This window comes from Phocoena sinus, chromosome 8 (genome assembly GCF_008692025.1).
Source record: "Phocoena sinus isolate mPhoSin1 chromosome 8, mPhoSin1.pri, whole genome shotgun sequence".
Taxonomy (NCBI): Eukaryota; Metazoa; Chordata; class Mammalia; order Artiodactyla; family Phocoenidae; genus Phocoena; species Phocoena sinus.
Window position 1 is genome coordinate 75,851,504 of NC_045770.1, and position 22,626 is coordinate 75,874,129.

The 22,626-nt window shown below is 35.5% G+C and overlaps 1 protein-coding gene across 1 annotated transcript in view; it reads left to right on the forward strand.

Annotated features, from left to right (window-relative positions):
* The window catches only part of SLC17A6 (solute carrier family 17 member 6), a 36,217-nt gene extending 14,399 nt beyond the window's left edge, over window positions 1-21,818 (forward strand). The window contains 10 exon segments of the mRNA XM_032640690.1: window positions 7,242-7,356; window positions 8,453-8,540; window positions 9,074-9,164; window positions 12,136-12,182; window positions 12,185-12,276; window positions 16,217-16,366; window positions 19,505-19,637; window positions 20,058-20,168; window positions 20,635-20,762; window positions 21,483-21,818. Of these exon segments, the coding sequence (XP_032496581.1) occupies window positions 7,242-7,356; window positions 8,453-8,540; window positions 9,074-9,164; window positions 12,136-12,182; window positions 12,185-12,276; window positions 16,217-16,366; window positions 19,505-19,637; window positions 20,058-20,168; window positions 20,635-20,762; window positions 21,483-21,818 (1,291 nt within the window).
* The last annotated feature ends 808 nt before the right edge of the window (window positions 21,819-22,626 follow it).

Below are 22,626 nucleotides of genomic sequence, written 5' to 3' on the forward strand. Positions count from 1 at the left end.
GTATTCTACTACCATCAAGGAGTTTGAAGAAATGAAAGACCTAGACTATGCCCTCCAAGAGACACAAATAACGTGGGGGATGGAGGAACACATGATATCTTGGGTTAAGTCTTATAAAAATGATCTACAGTGCTTTAGGAATATCTGAGAGAGGCAATTAGCTGGAAAAGAAAGGCATGCATGCGTGTATGGTGCGTAGGTATTGGGGGCAAGTCTGTGGGGATTCCAAGACAAGTAAAATTGATCTGAAGAAGGCTGTCAATTTTTGTTTGTTTGTTTCCTGTCAGGTATTTTAGATGGACTATTGAGGCACAGATTGAGAGGCTGACGCATTTTAATCAATTCTATATGCCCCAGAATGGGAGCTAGAATTCATGCACTTTAAGCTTCTAGAATTTCAGGATAATACAGAATGACTTTGAATCCGTGGTCACAGAAATAGCATTATTAATTAGGGCAAAAATATTCTGGAAGAAAAAGACAGAGAATAAAACTTCTCTGAAAATTCTGTTTAATGTTAGAGAATTTCTATATCATGATAACTGATATTATAAACTATTTACTGTTAACCAGATACTGTCTCCTTTCATAACTGACTTATTTAATCTTCGTGATAATCCCTTGAATTATGAAGACATATTATCTCCATTTTACAAATGGAGAAGGTAAGGCTTAGAGAACTCAAGTATTAACAACTTGCACAAGGTCAGACATAGTAAGAAATTAGAGTTGGAAATTGAATTCATACAGTGTAACCATAGAACGTGTATTCTTAACTAATGTTATGTCATGCTGTTTATATGTCCCCGAGAAAAATATGGCAGCTGCTCGGTCAATTTGGTTAATGAAGACAATCAAAACCAGGTCAAAGAACTTCACTTTGGGTCTTGATCAAATGATCTAATTATGATTTATGTTTTGTAAGGGACATTGTCCTTTTCAGCAGGTGTTTCCATTCCACCCATGCTGCTCCCCGCTATAATAAAAGGTAAGGCTCTTACTTCAGCTGTGGTGACAAGCTCTGTTCTCTCTGGGCCTGTCCCTTGCCCCAGATCTGTCTCTTGTGTGATGGCTGGGGGAATATCTAGCATAGTACTGCTAAATCAATGATTCTAATATCAGGAAAAGCGACATCAGCCTCACCAGGGAACTTGTTAGAAATGCAGATTCTCAGGCACCGTGCAAACCTAGGGAATCAGAAGCTCTGGCACCCAGCACTCCGTGTTTGAACAAACTTCCTAAGATGCTGATCATACATGAGGAACTCTGGAAATCATAGTGCTGAACTATGTTATATCCTAGAACTTCTTTTCCATACTCAGTTTTACTATTTCTTCCACTTCTTTTGTGAAGCTTAGATTTTGTTCATAAAAAGACAACCCTCCTGAAATGGGCTTCTCCATTTAACTACTTACTTCAAAGCCAACTACTAGGTATAAATTAAATAAGTTGCAAGGATGTAAGTACAGCACAGAGACTATAGGCATTATTTTATAATAACTTTGTATGGAGTTTAATCTATAAAAATATTGAATCACTGTGTTGTACACCTGAAACTAATATAATGTTGTAAGTCAACTATACTAAATAAATAAACAAACAAACAAACCATAGGAAGGATAGAGTAGAATTCTGCTCTCACTCCCCACTGCTTTGACAATCCATCTTTCAATAATGTTTTGGTCTTTCAGAGTGTTTGTTATTTTATCTGTTGCTGCTGGCACTATTAGTGCTAGTATTAGTTCTGTCCCTATTAAAGTGCAATAGAGCTTAGTGGTTAAATACCTAGGATCTACAATCAGACTGAGTCATTATAAATCATAGTTCCCCACTTAATGTCTATGTGACCTTAGCAACATATTTAACTCACTGGGACTTGGTTATTTTATCTGTGAAATAAGAATAGTAGTGGTGGCCCTCTAATATAGTTGTTAGATTAAAATGAGAATTTAGAATAGTGTCTGGCACACACTAGCATAACACCATTGGCTATGATTATTTCTACTTGACTGACTCACATTTATGGATTTACTTTTATGTGCCAGGCACCAGACTAAGCCTTTTAGGTATATTATTTCATTTAGCCTCACAGCAATCCTATGAAATATAATAGATTAATATAATCATTGAACGACTAATACCTCTTAAATGATTAGGATATGCCAGACATTCTTCTGGGTGCTTAATTTGTAATAACTCATAGGTTCTGTAAATATCCATGTTTTGTAGATGAGGAATGAAGCATAGATAGTAAAATAAACTGTTGAAGATCACTCAACTAATAAGTAACAGAAATGGGCTTTGAATCCCAGGTGTCTGGCCTAGTAACCATGCTCTAGACCATTACACAGCACTGCCCTTTTTATAGACAAGGAATCAGAAGCCTAGAGAGATTAAATAACTTTCCAGTCACATTTATTAAGCAATAAGGCTAAAGTTTTACAAAAATTTCTGTACAATATTTATGTCATCTTCTTTTTCTTTACCAACTTTATTGACCTTGGCCCCTTTACTCCCCTGCAAGCCTTCATCTTACTTGAACTTACATGCATGCTGGTCACCTTCTCTCTCCCTCACTTCATAGTTTCCTCTCTTCTCAATTTCAGTAAGCTTCATATTTACTTGACTTTAGGGGCATAATTGATTTCCCTCTATGATCACCCTAAACTCCATCATCTCCAAGATGTCATGGACTTATGGTCTCTTCTCTTGCCTTCCTTATCCTATCTACATTTCATCAAACCCTCTTCACAACTTCCCTTTTCATCACCTCACTCCTGACGTTCTTACTTCTATTCACGTGTACTACTGTGTCCAGCCATTTCCAATACTGCCCGAGTTTTTGGTATGTAATTTAATCTCTTCTATGTTTCAAAACTTTGCTGATCCATTTCCTCTTTGGAATTTCTTCATTCATTTTTAGATTAATCTTCCAAAGCCCAACTTTAAAGTTTCCTCCTGATGGACTTGTTTCCTGGTCACCCCAGCTGGAATGGACTTTTCTCTCCTTTGCTTTCCATTTGTACTCTTGTTTTGGCCTTTGGCATATGTTGTCTCTTGGCCACTTGTCTTTCTTTTTTTTTTCTATTACACCAAGGACATCCTTGCCTTTTTCTAGCTGCCTAGTTGCATCATGTAGATGAAAGAGCACAGATTTACAGATTTCTGTATCTGACAGTTCTGGATTCAAATATCAGCTCTATTGCTTGCTTTTTTCTTGCAGTCTGTCTCTATTCTCTGATTTATAAAATGAAAAGAAAGTATAACTCAGAGAGTTGTTGTGAGGATTAAGTGAATTAATGTAGGTGGAGAAAGTATAGTAAGTGCTCTGTAAATTGTAGCTCCCTTCTCCTCCACACAGTACCTTAAATATAGTCTCACAGAGGTTTGGAGTGTGAATGCATAAATGAGTGTTGAATGAAGTGGCTGCTTCAGTTTTGGCTGTATGTAGTACATCAAGAAAAAGTATAAAGTCTTCCCATATTGGCCAAGAATTTTGATAACCATAATTTTAATAACTTGGCTTTTGATTTGGATATCATTTTCATGAAATTAGAAAAGAAGACTAGGTTCTGAAAATTTCGATGGATTGTATTCTTAAATAGTTAGAAAAAAGTCAATCCATTTATTTATTTATTTATTTATTTATGGCTGTGTTGGGTCTTCGTTTCTGTGCAAGGGCTTTCTCTAGTTGCGGTGAGCAGGGGCCACTCTTCATCGCGATGCGCAGGCCTCTCACTATCGCGGCCTCTTTTATTGCGGAGCACGGGCTCCAGACGCACAGGCTCAGTAGTTGTGACTCATGGGCCTAGTTGCTCCGCGGCATGTGGGATCTTCCCAGACCAGGGCTCGAACCCGTATCCCCTGCATTGGCAGGCAGATTCTCAACCACTGCGCCACCAGGGAAGCCCAGTCAATCCATTTTTATGATGCAATGGCCACTAATAATGAAAGTGGATTGTTAAACAGATTAAGAAAGTTAAAAGTAGGAAGCATTTAGAAATGTCACAGATTATATAATTGGAAACACTATATTCAGGGTAAGAGTGGAAAATAAACATCTAAAGTGATCTATTGACATTTTATCTCAGGAATAGTAGTGTGATTTCAAGTAGCTTTGTGAAGATGATTATTTAAATTTATGGTTAGAATACTGAAACACATTACTAACTACATATTATGTGCATAATTAGGTATAAACCCCAGTGGCAAAACCCACTGACTTTGGAATCAGACTAGATTTGAAACAAGGCTCCTCTACCTAGGGCTGGTTAACAACTTGGGCAAGTGATTTCACTTATCTCAGGTTTAGTTTCTTCATCTATAAGATGGGTGTATTAATAATGCCCATGTCATTAGGTTGTTAGATGGTTGTGGGTTTTATGGCATGTGAAATGTTAGTGTCCTGTCTAGCAAGTTAAATAAGCACTTATTAAATTTAGCTCTGACTATAGTATGAGTTGAGTAACAAATAGTTCATAATTGATTCAGCTCTACTAGCAGGTGATTTTATCCCCCAAGGGATATTTTGCAATTGCTGGAGACGGTTTTGGTTGTCACAACTTGGAGGCCTGTGCTACTGCCATATAGTACATAAAGGTCAGGGGTGCTGTTAACACGATACAATGCACAGGACTACATCCCACAGCAAAGAATTAACCATCCTAAAATATCAATGTGTGGAGGTTGAGAAATCTTGAGCTAAAGAATGGATAAAATTCATCTCTCTCTAGTTTATCTAGAGATAGCAGTATTTTAAACTCTTTCAAATAGGGAGAAAGAAACTGATGATTAAAAGCTATATTCATAGAAAATAAACATCATGCATCATTCTTTCAAAATAAGTACAGTATTAGAAAAGAAGACACATGTTAGATAAACCTGGATTTTAAAAAGTACAGTGTTTTTTTTTCTTGTTGTTTTTATTTTTTTTGTAAAACTTAGCATGCAAAATTAGCACCTGGACTACTTATTAGAACAGATTTCCAGGCTTCACTCCTAGCACATTCTGGTTTGGAAAGTCTGGAGTGAGAAATCTACATTTTTAATAGCACTCCAGGGAATTCTAATGCAGCTGGTTCATAGATGACAGTTTGAAGGAATTCTTCCAAAGGGCTGAATGGGGTGGATGCATAACTCATATAGACAATTTTGAAAATCCTTTAGCACCATGTAGCTCTGGTTCTCTTTATCCTTGATGTCTTAAGCAGCCCCAGTCTCGTTATTATCAAGCATAATAAGCAAAATGGGATGGATCTACAGAAAGATACTCTCAACACTGGTTTTTCAGTATCAAGACAGCCTACCCATATGCCCAAAACTCCTGTGTCATTTGCACTTGCTGCCTTCATCCTCTCTGTTGTGTATGTTCAACATTCAAACTCCCAGAACAGGAGAAACATATGTTTTCCTCATTGGGCTTTGGGATCAGGTACCATTTACCACTAGGTCCAGGAAACTTGCTACATACATTTCCTTCTATCTAGTTCCTCTCAACCCTAAAGGAAACCTCCAAAGTGTTCTGGGGTTTGCACACAAGAACATGCGTTATTTCAGTCTTAAAAGAGGTGAAAATTCCTTTAACTTGAAAGTAATCAAGCATGAAAATACATTTTAAATCAATTTAAATAACAATTTTGGATTTTTATTTTATAAAGACAGGTTATGGGATTTTTGCATTTATTTTCTAAAAAATAAATCCATATTTGGCAGAAGCTTAATATCACTGCATGTGTGGCATTTTAATGGGAATAATCATTTCTAGGAATAGAAAGTTTCTATTTTGTGCTAAACGTTTAGGAAATAAGTTATTCTTTGACTCAAACTCAAAGATACCTATTCAGCAAACAGCACAGAGGAAGAATGGAACAGAATATTCACCTCCTGAGTGACTAGTTACCTCTGAAGAGAAGCCATTGAGGACAGGTACATATTAGGCTACATTAAGTAAATAAATGTATTTGGCCCAGTCTTTGATTCATAGAAAAAGAGCTGATCCGCTTCAGCCCTTCATAAAGCCATTTCTCAAATTTCAGGGGCAAATTAATAATGATCAAGACTCCTTTCAGAAACTCATGTCTTTAACAGTTACATTTCAATGTGCCCTTGGAAAAATGAGAGCTTCTATGAGGCAACTAATCTTGACTGAATCCAAGGCTCAAAGTTTGACTTGAAAAAACTTGCACAGAACACACAGCCTAGCTCATTAGATATAATGTGTCCCCAAATTTCTTTGCCAGAAAATATTTCTAAATTTACCCAGTTAAGGGGATGTTTTTCTTGCTTGGTATTAGCATTATGGAAGATTTTTCGGTTGATGATGGAATGGAATTTTTACTTGCAGATGGATAAAAGTGTTAGCAATTTTGAATCATGGTTTATATGTATGCAAGGACAGGTGTACCTCAGACAGAATCCCACCACCTACCCATCTACACAGAAAGACAGACAAACCTGAGATAGATATATTAAGTGATCATGATTTCTATTATAAACATGTCCTGAGGGAGCTGATCATGAGATTTGTTTCATAAAATTTTATGAGTGGAATCATATTTACCATACTTCATGGTATCACATGAGTTACAATTCCATTTAGGCATTTATTATTTCTTCAACAACTCTTCAGTGAGTATCTACTATGTATCAGGCACTGTGCTGTGCATTAGAGATACAAAAGTGTATCTAAAAAACAAGCTCTTGCCCTTAAGCACCTTACATTGTAGACTGATATATAGACCAAAAACATATACAATGATTAATTATCTATTTGCAATTTGTAATTAGGTCTGTGAAAAAATTAAGTATAACCAGATTTATTGGGTCCTTCTTTTATTTCTTGTGCTTCAAATGATGTAGCAATGCAAGGTAGTCCAAGTATCTATTTGCAGTGGCTAGCCAATCAAGTTCAGAACATTCTTATTCTTTTAGAATAAAACAGTCTACCTTGGGCTTCCCTGGTGGCGCAGTGGTTGAGAGTCCGCCTGCCGATGCAGGAGACATGGGTTCGTGCCCCGGTCCGGGAGGATCCCACATGCCGCGGAGCTGCTGGCCCCGAGAGCCATGACCGCTGAGCCTGCGCATCCGGAGCCTGTGCTCCGCAGTGGGAGAGGCCACAACAGTGAGAGGCCCGCCTACCGCAAAAAAAAAAAAAAAACAAAAAAAAACAGTCTACCTTAAAGTTGCTTGCAATTAACCTTGATCTGAGAAATGTAGATCTATTAATTCCTTTTATTTTTCAGGGTTTTTGGAGCTGCCATACTTCTTACCTCTACCCTGAATATGCTAATCCCATCAGCAGCCAGAGTGCATTATGGGTGTGTCATCTTTGTTAGGATACTGCAGGGACTTGTTGAGGTATGCAACTACAGGATGACATCATTTTAAGGTTGGCATGCTAGTAAGAATCAGAAGATTATCTCTGTTTTGATCTACAAATATATTTTATTAGGTTGTGTCTACAGAGTGCTAAAAAAATTGGAAAATTAGAAATCAGATGTCTTTAAATGATGACAAACTACAACTGTGACAGCTTACCCCTACTTCTCTAGAATTTAGTGGTGTTAAAGAAATGTCTAGTGACTATTTGACTTAAAAAAAAAACAACAGGCACTTTTGTTAATGTGCTGTGATAAAAATTTTGAGTCCATCCTCTGCTGGTGATAACCTTGAATTAATACCTTTGGAGAGTTTTATAACAAGTCCCTGTTGGCTTTAAATCACGATCTGAGTTTTCACTAAAACATTTCATTGAATGTATACTTTTGGCATCTAACTCTAATGATTGACTTTTGCTCCATCAGCCTGTAGCCTTTGAAAGAACATCATTTAAAAACTTGAGAATGGCATACCTGTTGCCCCTTCTCTTTCCATGAAGTATGGTGGGAGTAGACAAGCCAGATAAAGTGTTAAGGCACTGAAAACAATTTCCTGTCTCTCCATAAAGAAAGAAGAAATGATGGGATCAAGATAACAGAAAAAGAATATTTTAAAGGTTTTAAGTTCTAGACACTAATTTCAGGAAGTATGACCTTCAAGGATCTAAGCGTCACCATCCTCTGTAGGGATTTCTTATAGTTAGGAATAACTGAGTTTAACACCTCACAAAAATGTGTCTCAAATTACTCAAACTGTTCAGAATTGCAGATGAACTGAGTAATAAAGGACCTTTTCTTTGGCCTTAATCAGAAGAAACTTGAGGCAGCAGGAAGTCTTGAAGGGTGGGAAGAATTTGAACAGTTGACTAAAACCGAGGCCATGTCTTACCTGGTCTGGGCTGAAAGTTTTTAAAATGGAATTTCATGGAATGAGCAAAGAAAGGCCCATGAGTGGCAGCTTTTCCTAAGACCTTGCACCCATTCTAAGGAAACAGCATTGCATCAGAGAAGTGAATGTACTTATTTTCCAATGATCCTGCATCCTAAATGGTGATGGATATTTTCTCCCATCATAGGGCGTCACCTACCCAGCATGTCATGGGATATGGAGCAAATGGGCCCCTCCTCTAGAGAGGAGTAGACTGGCAACCACCTCCTTTTGTGGTGAGTATTATGTGCAGATATAGTTATGGCAGGTAAAAGCTTAGGAACAACTTTGATAAGAGTTGGAAGTTGGTAAAGCTCACCTGTAAAACCATTTGTGGTGTATCTGTATGTATATGTGAGGAAAGGTTTTTGACCCACCATTTCAATTTCTGTAATTATTATTGGTCTCCTCAAATCCTCTATTCCTTCTTACATTTTGTATTTTATAGTAGTTTGTTCATTTCATCTGGTTTTCAAATATATTCATGAATAATTTTTATTATAGTCTTTTAAATGTTTTTTTAAATTATAGTATTGTATTGTTTTTATATATCTGACTTGGGTATGTAGGTAATATTCACTTGTGTAGTCTTGTACTCCTAAGGCTAAGTACATAGACATATGTATGTGCTTGGATGTGCATGGGTGTGAGTGCACACGTACCCAAGTGTGCAAGGGTGTGTTTATGTGATCCAACCAAGAAACATGAAATGAAGTCAAGAATTTTATTGATTTCACTTACCTTCCTCCAATTTTCTCTTCTACTTTAGGTTCCTATGCTGGAGCTGTGATTGCAATGCCTTTAGCTGGCATTCTTGTACAGTATACTGGCTGGTCTTCAGTATTCTATGTCTATGGTATGTTGCATTTCTATACAATAGAGTTAAAAGAAATGTGCATAAGCTAAAACAGTAAGATAGATCAGTGACTATACTGTGTTTACTAATTATTATTTTTTCATTAAGATTCCTTTCCTTTTATTCTGAGAAGATCAAGGAAAATGTTTTATCTCTGTGATTTTCTCTACACTGTTATTTTTTGTTTTTCAAAGCAACCACATTGCTGATGGAAACTTTGTAATGTATGGTATGTGTTGTCCTTGATTATGAAATAATTAAATTAGCTCTTGATTCAAAGCTGATTAGGAGGAAGAAGCTGGGCAGCACCCACTTCTCTTTTTCGGCTACTGCTTTTTTGGTCATTTCCCTAATCCTGCTTCCTCAAGACTCAATAGGGGTAGAAAGCTGAAAGGTGGTATTAGTGCTAATGCAAAAATTCAGTTTTGTGATGAACTATTAGCAGTCAGCTGCAGCAGCAGCACATTTTAGTCCATATTTCCCCAGAATTAAAGATTAAGTGGAAAAAAATGACACGAAACCCAAAGTCCAAACTCCCTTTCTGTTCACTTTCTAACCAGAACCTGGAAGCTTACTACTTGAAAGTATCCCTGTAGTCTCTCTCTAAGAGATTCTTTTTTAATAAAAAGGAAAGAAGAAATATAAGAGATCTGGATTCCAACTGATGTTGTCACTGATTAATACCATTTTTGAACATGGGCAGGAGAATCTGAAAGATTAATGAAGTCATGGTGAGCAGAACAGGACCTGGCTGCTTCCAAATTTGCTATGATCCATTCTAATTTTGAAATGTTCTCATCAAAGCAAGTTCTTGTATTTGCAGGATGTTGTTAAATGTACTTTATGGTAGGGTCTCTTATCCTTGTTAAAAAGCCATGGTTGGTTCCCACTAGCTATCTATTTTACATTTGGTAGTGTATATGTGTCAGTGCTACTCTCTCACTTTGGGAAGCAACTGCATAGCACAGGGACATCAGCTCGGTGCTTTGTGACCACCTAGAGGGGTGGGATAGGGAGGGTGGGAGGGAGACTCAAGAGGGAGGGGGTATGGGGATGTATGTATACATATAGCTGATTCACTTTGTTATACAGCAGAAACTAACACAACATTGTAAAGCAATTATACTCCAATAAAGATGTTAAAAAAAAAAAGCCGTGGTTGGGTTTTGGATTCATGAATGCCCTAAATGGTAAGCCATACATGTACTTGTACATATTTTTGTGTTCTAGGGAAATCTTTTTATCAGATTTTAATCCATACCTTTTGTTTGATTTTTTTAAAAGCCCATAATTCAAAGAGGTTTAAAGCACTTACTTATAGGGTATATATTACAAGTTGGCCATCCATTAAATTCTCTGATTTGTGCCTTAGTCCATTACTTAATTGAAGATGTGATGTGACTTTAAAGTAAGAATATTAATTTCCACAGAGGACTCATGACAACCAACCTCATTATTTCAAGTTATATCTCAATATTTATCATTGAATGCTACAAAGTTTAAATATCAATCTGAAAATGTCATATAATTGTACTTGTTGACTTGCTGTGTGTAACAAAAATTTGGTCTTTGAGCCACACATTCAATATTCATATTTTAAAAATTAATGAGATATGACCCATATGGCAGCTTAAGTTAAAAAAATATAATGCATATATAGCAATTAGCAGAGTGTCTGGCATTTTAGATGTATTCAGTTAGTGGAAATGATAATTATTACTAAATTACAAGAGTTCTCATTTATTGAGTGCTTATTTTGTGCCATCCTCTGTGCTAGTTGCTTTATGTATTACCTCCTTTAACTTCTGTTTGCAACAATCTTATAAAAAGGAATTATTTCATAGCGGAGATTTTCAGAGATTTAGTTACTGATTAGAAGATGTAGCTAATGAGTGACACAGCCAGGATTCTCATCTGGGAAGAGCCATACTCCATAACTGCTACACTATACCAAATTTTCATACACCATCTGATTCCAAATAGTGTTTGCTGTCATGTTCAGTAATTGAAAGGGCACAGCACATCAGAAGTTATGGTATTCAGGAACACTTGGAGATTGAACAGTCAAAAAAAACCAAAACAGTATTATAGAGGTCAGGGGCATTTATATTGTTACCCAGGGGGGAAATAGAACAGCATGAGGCAGAAATGAAATGGCCAGTTACTGGGAAACCAGAATAAATTATGTGAAAGTTTTCTATTATTAATGCTTCAGATTTATATTGCACAATAAGGGTATATTTTAATGGTGAGAGTGCTATATAAAGGCATGAAAAAGAACTTGCAGTAGTATATTTATTATATTGGAATTCATAACTTTCATCTGCCCAAACCAATGATCAATAGGCAATAGTATGTGCTGTGGTATACAGTCACATAAACTGCTGAATGTTATCACATTAATTACAGAAGCCCATTTTTCATGTATAATAGTTATTCAGACTAAAATATTCTTCTAGATTTTATTTAATAGTCTGTTTACTAGATCTGGAAGTGCTAACAGGAGAGGGAAACAAGCATTTCTTTTCCCTGGAAATGCAGACCACTGGCACATATTAAAGACAGACAAAAATAAAAGGATTCACTCCTAGAGAAATTTTTTGAGGACAGGACTTTTGTCTTGTTTATCATATTTCTCTCACTCAGCAGAGTGCCTGGAATAGTAGCTTCTCAGTAAATCTTTGTTGGTTGTATGAACATGTTCCAAACTACACCATTCAATAATTGTTTATTGTGAATTTCCTGTGTATCCACATTATTTAATAGTGACAAAGAGATAAAACTACAGGACCAATCTTCAGGATGCTTGAAGTCTGGTGCAAAAGACAAGCAAAGATGGCTAGATTCATTTGGAGAAACATAAGCTTGAATTCATATTCTATGGAATATCACAGATTATTGTAGTTTTATTCCAGTAAATGACTGTTAAATGGAAGTATTTATGATGGCTTTTCCTTTTGAACTTTTGCTTTCAGGAAGCTTGGAATGATCTGGTACATGTTTTGGCTTTTGGTGTCTTATGAGAGCCTGCAAAGCATCCTACTATTACAGATGAAGAACGTAGGTACATAGAAGAAAGCATTGGAGAGAGTGCAAATCTTTTAGGTGCAATGGAAGTAAGAACTTTATTATGGTGTAGTATTTCCTATTCTTTTTCTCCATCTCACCTCCCTTCGACCAACAAGATTATTTTATGAGTCCCTATTCAACAAAACTAATTTGGTATCAATCATGATTGTTTTCTTTACTCCATGCATATTCCCTGATTTAGAAATTATTGCTACTTCCTCCATCTATGATTTCTTTTCTTTTCCTTATCTTTTCTTATGTATCTTCAAATTTCAACTGAATTATAGCTATGACTGTAAACCTCAGCAAGTTTTTAAAAACAGTTCAACATAGCTCATAATTGAAACAAATTCAACCAATATTGGTTAAATTTAGATTATAGGAAATGTCAAATCACCTAACACAGTCATGAAAAGGGCTAGTTTTTTTTTTTTTTGTTTTGTTTTTTTGTGGTACGTGGGCCTCTCTCTGTTGTGGTCTCTCCCATTGCAGAGCACAGGCTCCGGACGCGCAGGCTCAGCGGCCATGGCTCACAGGCCCAGCCGTGCCGCGGCATGTGGGATCTTCCCAGACCGGGGCACGAACCCGTGTCCCCTGCATCGGAGGCGGACTCTCAACCACTGCACCACCAGGGAAGCCCAAAAGGGCTAGTTTTGTTCATTGAATATTCTAAATCTAAGTTTTATACATGTGTATTTCTATGTGATTTAGTAAGCATTAGTAAGCATTAGCATGCCAACCATAGGTAGCTAACCTGAAAAGTATTCTTAATATAATATAACTTTTTATTGATAAAATGTTACCAATTTTTTAGGACTACTATATGAAGATCAAGTATTATAAAGATAATGTTGTGAAGCCTTTTTCTGATTATGGTTTAGTTTCTTGGGCAGGATTTGCTGATGTAGAGGGAAATGCAGTTGTATATCAATAAGTAAATGTTTTAGCACACATATTAATACATCATAAATAGTAATTCATGAATAGCCATCTGATGCTACAAAAAAGAAAAGAAAAGAAAACTGTTAAGCAAAAGTAATGTATTTAGACGGGTTCAGTAATTCAGCACCTAATCAGTAGCTCAATTTCTTTATGCTAAGAGTTGGAAGTTACTCTGGCTGAGGAAGTTACATTGGCTGAGGAACAAATGCCCCTCATGCATTATGCTTCTCCTCTTTCTTTTAAAGGCTTCTCTCCAATTTCAACTCTATTTTATTTCACCTCTGATTCTCTACTTCATTTATTAGGGAAGGCCTGTCTTTGACATCTCATCCTAGGTAAAAAAAAAGGTCTGTCACCCATTGTTGCTGAGGGTATCTTGGCCTTTAATGAATAAGAAAAATGCCATATTGGATATCATTCAGAAGTCAAACCAGTACTTAAAAAAAATCTTACATTATAATTGTTCCATTAGCTAAATAGAGTGGCATTAGAACGTGCCCTTCCTGTTTCTTTCTGTAAAGAGACTGGTCATTTCCTTCTAATGGTAGCTACTCAAGAAGCAAGTGGTGATGTGCGGGGTGGTGTGGATGTTGGCAGTAAGCTCTGGTGCCCACCAGCTCCAGTTGCTCTGAATGGAATCTAAACATAGACTAATCTATGGTGAGTTCAGTACTTTGCTTCAATTTCTAGTCAAAAATAGTCTGATTGGCCCATATCTTCAGTGATCAAATATACTTCTTTTATTTACCAGTTCTCGAGAGGTTGTGTGTCAAGGTCAGGCACAAATTTTTTAAAACAATAAGAAATTTAGTCTAATTGAAAACCAATTTCTGGAAATGAGCCAAAAAGGAATAATTGGTAGATTGATAAAACAGTATAGATAAGCTCAAACTCCCCATTTTCTACACCTTACTGTGTTTCTAGACACAATATTTTACTTCTTACTGATGTTTTTTACTTTCCTGAAGTAAATTTAAAAATGAGATCAAGTGGGTATAGGACTTGTACTTTAGTTATTTTGAGCTTTTTGCGATCAATTTAAATAATAATTGAAAGAATAAGTAACAGGAACATCCATATATCCACTGTATAGAAACAAGTTTTTAACATCTTGCCTTATTTATTTCACTTTTCTTTTTGCTGAACGATTTTAAAGTAAATGAGGTATCATAACTCTTTACCCAAAAATACATGCATCTCTAGAAAAATAAGAATATTCTCCTTCACAGTCTAAGTACTATCATCCTACCTAACACAACTGAAAATAATTCTCTAACATTATCTAATAACTAGATCATTTTCAAGTTTCTGATACCCGATTCAAATCCTAATACCTAGTCAATAGTCATGTCTTTTGTAGCCATTTGTTTTGAGTCTGGATCCAATTAAGGATCACATATTGCAGTTGACTCTAATGTCTTTTAAATCTCTATTTTTTTCTTTACAAGATAATTAAATATAAATACATACAGAAAAGTGCACAAATCGTAAGCAAATAGCTTGCTGATTTTTTATAAACTAAACACACCTGTGAAGCAAACAGCAGTTCAGTAAATAGAATGTTATCAGAATACCATAAGCCCTCCTACAGCTACCAACAATTTTTTAAGATATATGATTAGACACTTTTCTCTTATATTTGTTGAAATGTTTTGCAGCCTGAAGAAAAAGTACTTAATAGAGATGATCCTGGTATGAATTAAAAACAACACCTTCTCAGCAGGAAAAAAATATTTTCTTATAATGTTCTGAAGTTATTACTTATTCAACTATAATGCTATAACAGACATTCCTGCATTTGGCCATCTTTGAAATAAGTAGATTCATCTGGCACCACTTTTCCAGAACACATCAGAAAAAAATTCTTTTAACTCTGCACTTTTTGAATCTATCTATGATGGTGTCACTAGAACTTTTATCTAAAGCCACAATACTCACTGTTTATTATTAGGACAGGTTTTTGTGTTTTGATTTGTTCCTTGTGAGCACCACAATATATCTTCCTACTATATTGCTTTAAAGTGATCTGTAAGAAGTTTCATTAGATTCACAATTAATACTAGCAATTATGAGGTTCTACATCCAAGAATAATTACTAAATCTGTGTAAAATATGTATGCCACCTCTTTTACTAATTTGGTCAGGTTAATAATCCAAAGCTAGCATTAAACACAGTTAGAGTAGGCTATTGTTTCTTCACCAAACAGTATTTCAGTGCTCAAAATAAAGAATTGAGAAAGTGTTTGGAACTGTGAGAGATATGTTAAGGTCTAAAAATACTAGTCTTGGGGAAAGATACTTGTTTTATATTTGGGCATACACAGGATCTTTAAGTATACTAGGTGTAATTTTTTGAGTGTCATAAGCAAAGCCAATCATATTTAAGTTAATTTTGAATGTCTTGAATATCATAAATAACTAGTTATGATGTATCCATGGTGTGCTGGGTGGCCACATGCTTTAACCCAGATGTATACCATGTGAATTTTACCGAATCTTGCACTCCAGTGTTACAGAGTTTATACTGATATGCGCTGGCTATCAAGAGAATTTGTAGTTAGGTAGTGTTATCATTGACTTTTGATAGCGCCTAGGATATTGCACTCTTAATTCTTCTTATTTTTCTCCTCCTAACTATTGATACATTGAATTTTCAACATTTTAAATAAAATATGTCAGATACCAACAAGGTCACTGATTTGGCAGTGAGTTTTAGCTGAGACCTGATCTATCACTGCCAAAACAAAACAAAGATCTTGGAAACTAGGATCTATGCTTTGGGAATTACTTTTCTATAAATATAGGATCTTGTATATTTCTAAAACTAAATCAATTTAATCAGAAGGAGAGACTGATATCCTTTTCTCTTCTTTCAACAATTATTCATGCAGCTAAGGTTGACTGGACTCTTGCAATTAATGATTCACTACCTCCTGCCTACCTCCTACTCATGTACATATCCTAAAAATGCGAAGTATCTATTATTCCCATTTAAGTTAGAAAATACTTATAATGGTCAGAATGGCTCTCTTTTTGGGATTTCAGAAATTCAGGACTCCATGGAGGAAATTTTTTACATCTATGCCAGTCTATGCAATAATTGTTGCAAACTTCTGCAGAAGCTGGACTTTTTATTTATTGCTTATTAGTCAGCCAGCATATTTTGAGGAAGTCTTTGGATTTGAAATCAGCAAGGTATGTAAAAATTATCCTTCTTTAACTAGAGCATTATTTTTTTACTTAAGTGACCATTAAGTTCCTTTGCCAAGATTTTATCTTCTAAATTTCATGAGTTATTCATTTATTTATTCAACAAATAACTTCTAATAAACAAAGACTAAGTAAGATGTTTGAGTGCCTACTACAATCAAGTGCCTGATAGAAATGGCTCTTTGTTGCTGGGAGCACAGACAAAACAGACCTCGTCTCTGCCCTCAGAGAGCTTACATCCTGATTGAGGTGGGTAGCAGTATAGCCTTTTCCCTGTAAATAAACATAATTCCCTTTAAGTTTCAGGTCAAAGACAATACAACAGTGAACAAAAATTCTTTTATTACAATAGAATTGTATTTATATAATTATCAATCTAACTCTTCTTCAATGCTCTCAGAAATCTGTCTGGCTAAAAGATTTGAGGATAGCAAAAATATCTGAAAACACTCTTGTATGTTATTTATCCAGTTTAATCATTGAGCAAGCATTTGTGGAACATGATATGTGAAGATTTATGTGTTAGATTCAGAAATAAAAACGTGGTTCCTTTCCTCAAGAGTTCACAGCTTGGTGGTGTAGACAAAAATAATACATTTCCAATTATAGCACAGCATTCTCAATGCTACAGACATTTATTTGTCGCTATGAAAATATAATCATTTTGAGATTTTTAGAAGGATAAAATGAACATAAAAATACTACTTTACATGAAATTTGCAAGGTCCTTTCATACTCATGAACAACTTGTTTGGTCTACCAGCTGGATAACTTTCGTCATTTCTATGGAAATGACGGAGAAACAGAGACTAGGGAAGGTATTTAAATTGCCTAAGGCCAAGCTAACAATAAGTGACAGAATCAAGTGTAAGCCCATATCCTTTGATTTATGTTTCAGTTCCCTTTACTATGCCATTCAAATTCAGGTAAACCGTAATTCATTTAAGCATTTCACAAGTATTTGTTCAATGCCATCTCTGTGCCAAGCCCTTTGCTGAACCCATTTGTCTATACTGGCCATGGACTTGCTATTTCTCTTCATGTCATTACGTAAGTCCAGCTGGGCTCGCTATTCATATTATGTCTCTACTTGAAAGACTATCTAAGGCCTGGAACTGAAGAAAACCTGAATTTAGGAGTCTCTATTCTAAGAGCTCTTTTGTAATCCCTGTTTCTAAGGAAACTGTTTCCTCCATTCTTGAGAAGAATGACTGCTTTAGACAGGGCTCCTCTCTCTGGAGCTGATCAAACATTGCAGGGTAGCCTTTGGGAGCTCTGAGAGGTGTTATACTTCTCAACAAAGGCTGCTGGAGGTGTGAGTCCATTTTCACAATCTAGGACAAATATGACACTGAGAGGCTATTAATAAAGTGAGGTCTCGTCGGGGAGAGTGAAGGAGCCAATTGATGTTAATGAAACTGTGTGGTCATTCTGGCCTTGTAGCTCCAATTAATTGAAAATGCCTGAGTAAAAGCAACGATCTCTTGCAAAAACTAAATATAATCAGATATGTTGCTCTGATTCACTTACCATATTTTTAACTAAAGTTTTGGATAAATGCTACACACACAGATTGGCCTGAATCTTTTAATTATACTGGTTAAAAAAAATTACTGACTTAACCTGAAAAATGTGAAAAAGAGGTGATTGAGGAAATAAAGCATGGGCTTTGGAGCCAGGAGCCAGGCTGACATGGTCCCAAATCCAAGCTCTGCAAGAGACTGTTGATACATAACATAATCTTGGGCCTGCTCTTGAATAATTGTCATCCTCAGTTTTCTTACCTGTAAATAATGGTATTAAGACCATCTTTCAGAAGTGCAACAAAATTTAAGTGAACTAAAATATTTACATGGAGAATGGTTCTAACCAACCTTAGTTAAATTGAGTGTCCTGTAGACAAAACCACAAGTGCAATGGCTTTTTCATACACACACACACACAGAGTCTCAGCCTATACTCATATATAAAACTTCTCAACCCCTTGAGAATGGCATAACCCTCCTCTAAGTCACAGTTTCTTCGTCAATGCACTGAGAATAATAATATTAAAAATTTTCCATCTGGAGTGAAAGAGATAATTAAAGTGCTTGGATATTTAAGGTATTTTAGAGTCTTTTACTACCTTAATTACTAACCATACCAAGTCAATGGTCGTGACACCACAGTATACAGCATAATAAAATAGAATATTTTCTCAAACCTTCAGTAATCTAGTTCGGAAGGGCATGTTTATACAAATAATAAACATTTATCTAATACTTAACATTTTCCAGGAATTGCGCTTCAAAGTATACTTAGTAAAAATCTTCCTTGTATCTTTATACATACAAAATGTACTAAGTCCATATATGTGATAATATACAATTAACATGTATTTTGTTCATAATTTCTGCCCCCGTGATGTCCAGAGGACAATGTCTTACATATAATTATTGATCAGAACGTGTGTTTAATTGATGCTGGCAGGTTAGGCTTTAGATTGGGCCATTTACTATGAAATTAGTACAGAAACTATATACCGCTCTATGACAATGTGACCAAGTATTGGTATTTGACAAGGAAATGCCTAAAACTGAGAATTGATTTGCATTTTTCTGGGCTCTTAATCTTTAGAAACTAAATATAAAACTCATAAGAGATATATATTTAAAATGGAATTAGGGTTTTAGCCTTATTATAAATTAAAATGAATTTTAAAATAGTCTCTTCAAGGTTTGTCTAATGTATCTCTCTTCTCTCTGACTCTGTCTCTGTCTCTCTTTCTCTCCCGCTCTCATGCTAATGATGAGATTTTGCAAACATATTTAAGACTATAAAAAGGATACATAAATGTGAATCACTCTGTGATAAAATTCAGGATAGTTTACTCATAAACTCAAAATTTACTGACTCAGAAAAAAAGTATTAGCTTCTAGAAGATAAAAATGGATCAAAATAACTTTGCTTAGCTTTTCTCACTTATTCTGTGGAAGTTATTGCTTATTCTGGGACTAAGTAAGTAAGTGGTCATTTAGAGGCAGTATTTTTTTTCTTCCTTGTCCATAAAGAGCTTATGAGACTATTAAATTGCCCATATTACTTATGGACGCGTATATTTCTCCCCTTTCTGTTTTTCATCAGGTTGGCATGCTATCTGCTGTGCCACACTTAGTAATGACAATTATTGTGCCTATTGGAGGGCAGATTGCAGATTTTCTAAGAAGCAAGCAAATTCTTTCAACTACTACAGTAAGAAAGATCATGAATTGTGGTGGTAAGTACATAAATGATGTTAAGAATGTGTGTTTATTTCATGAAGTTCCAACTGACGTGAGTGAGTCAACCTTTTCCATGCGTATCAAATATGCTGTTAAATTTGCACCCTCACTGTTCATTCATAATCATTCTCCCATCTTCAAATTTTCATAACTCCTAGTTTTAAATAATTGCATGACTAACTTTACCTTTCCCACCATTGAAACTTAAGGTTGTTTTTGATGTTTTTATTAAAACACAAAGAAGGCTTCAGTAACCTCTGTGCATAAATTATTACTGTTATTATTATTTTTTAAGATAGGCTCCCTGAAGTGGTTTTCTAGGTCAAGTATTGATGTGTGATCATTTTTAACAGTTTTGACTCATCAGAAGAATTTACATAAATTTCTGAAATATTTTCATGTGTCTGTTTCTGAAGGTTTTGGCATGGAAGCAACGCTGCTTCTGGTTGTTGGTTATTCTCATACTAGAGGGGTAGCAATCTCGTTCTTGGTACTTGCAGTGGGATTCAGTGGATTTGCTATCTCTGGTAAGATACTTTTTAAAAAAATATGCACTTGTAACACTTTGACTTTTGTTAGTGATAAAAAGTCTATACATTGTACTTTCCCCTTTAACATTTTGAATGTTGAGAAGGTTTACTCAACATATTTCCACTAGAAAATAAAAATAATAAAACATTTAGAAATTATTATTTGGATATGTTACGACTCACTACTCACTTTTCCCCTGCTTACCCTTACTCTTTTTTTTAAGTGAATATCTCCTCCTCTCTGTGGAGTGACTATCACATATTAAGTATTGGATAACAAATCATACCTCCTTTCATTCTCATTATACCCCTGAGCTAAATTATCAAAAAGTAGTTATTAAGCACATGCTATGAGCCTGGTATCTTTTAAGGAGGGTGGTGAATGTGGTAGAGGATACTCTATAGTCACCCACTTCTTAGAAGTTTGGGATTCTCTGAGCCACATCTTCTGTGTGTATTTCAGGTTTCAACGTTAACCACTTGGATATTGCTCCGAGATATGCCAGTATCTTAATGGGCATTTCAAATGGTGTTGGCACATTGTCAGGAATGGTTTGCCCTATTATTGTTGGTGCAATGACAAAGAATAAGGTAAGATAGAGCAAAAGAGATGTTCACTTGTAGAATATCTCTCTCATGTTGGGGAAAAGCATTAAAATATTCTCTTTGGCATTCTCTTTGTGACCCAGTCGCCACACCTCTGAGTAGGGGAGATAACTGAGGTTCAGAAGAGAATTTAACTCTAAGAGCTCTGAGGGAATCCTCTTCCTCAACCAATAAGTGTATGCTTTTCAACACCTTTTAATATTTGTGATATCCCTGGTGAGGCAAAACAACCACCACCTAGCTCATTATTATAAACAAATGGAAGTCTTCTGAGCTTTATTTGTAAACATCAATTCAGACTTCTCTGCAGTAATTGATGGAAGAATATTGTTATCAGCTATTTGTCTTTATAGGTAGAGCTTCTAAATTATGGTTTACCAAAAGGAAATAAAAGAAGTGGGAGAAAAAATATGTAACTCAATGGAAATTAAAAGATAGGTTATGAATCTTTTAAAAATTAGCAGACCTTAGATATATTTGGAGTTCTATTTCAGAACTTTAGATTAAAATTTTTTTTTAATTTTTTGAATGAAAGTCATAGTATTATAGAGCATTTCTATCACATTATTTGCTTTGTGTGATCAGAACAGGTGTTTCCCCTGAAGATAACATTTTATGAAAAGCTTGATGGTGGAACATTCAGAGATGTTAGGCTTTTCAAACATGGGGAGTTTGTTCTCACAGTGCCACTTTTTGTCACTGCAGTCACGTGAAGAGTGGCAGTATGTCTTCCTGATCGCTGCCCTAGTCCACTATGGTGGAGTTATATTTTATGCAATATTCGCCTCAGGAGAGAAGCAACCCTGGGCAGACCCTGAGGAAACAAGTGAAGAAAAATGTGGATTTATCCATGAAGATGAGCTTGATGAAGAAACAGGGGACATTACTCAAAATTATATAAATTATGGTACCACCAAGTCTTACGGTGCCACAACACAAGCCAACGGAGGTTGGCCTAATGATTGGGAAAAGAAAGAGGAATTTGTACAAGAAGACGTACAAGACTCATACACTTACAAGGACCGAGGTGATTATTCATAACAAAGCTAATTGCTGGATTTATTTTTAGTGTTTGTGATTAAATTAACTGTGATTGCACAAAAATTTTTTAAAAAATGTGGTGTAAACATGTAAACATATCAGCCAGGCAAGTCTTGCTGTAAAAATGAAATCAAAACAAACTCATGAAGTTACCACCAAGTGCAATCTATAGAAGTTGTGAAATTCCATCATTTCCATTCAAGTCATCCATTCTTGCATTTGTGATTTAAAGGTTGACTGGTCAAAACTGTAGAAGCAAGTAGTTAATCATTGGATTCATATGAGCGAAAACTCATCACCATTTAATAAAGCACAACTAAAACAGTTGGCACAACCCATCCTACAGAGGTTAGGAAGCCAAAGCTATTTGATCATGCAAAATGCACTTACGTATTTCTTACACTGTAGGGCAAGATATCGTGCAGAAATCCTGCTAAAAAAAAGTGAAGTTGTCATGTTGTCTGCATTAGATGTTGGCGACATTTACTGACTTAAATCATGGAGTTGAGCTATCTGTCATGCAGAGAAGAATGTTGTGGGCTAGCAACTAGCAAGGTGTACTAAATAATTATTATTACATAATGTAGAATATTTTGTTGATTCTCAGGAGGAATATCTTGCAGTGTTTTATATGAAATGCTTTGGCACAAACATTTATATCTGTGAAAAGGAACTTGTAAAGTGAGGGGTATGCTTCATGTTCTTCCCTTCATTTACCTAACAGTATAAAACACTTCACACTTCAATAAAATCTGACTTTTCATGTAGCATATCACTTAACTTTTTTGCAAAAGATATTAAAAATAAA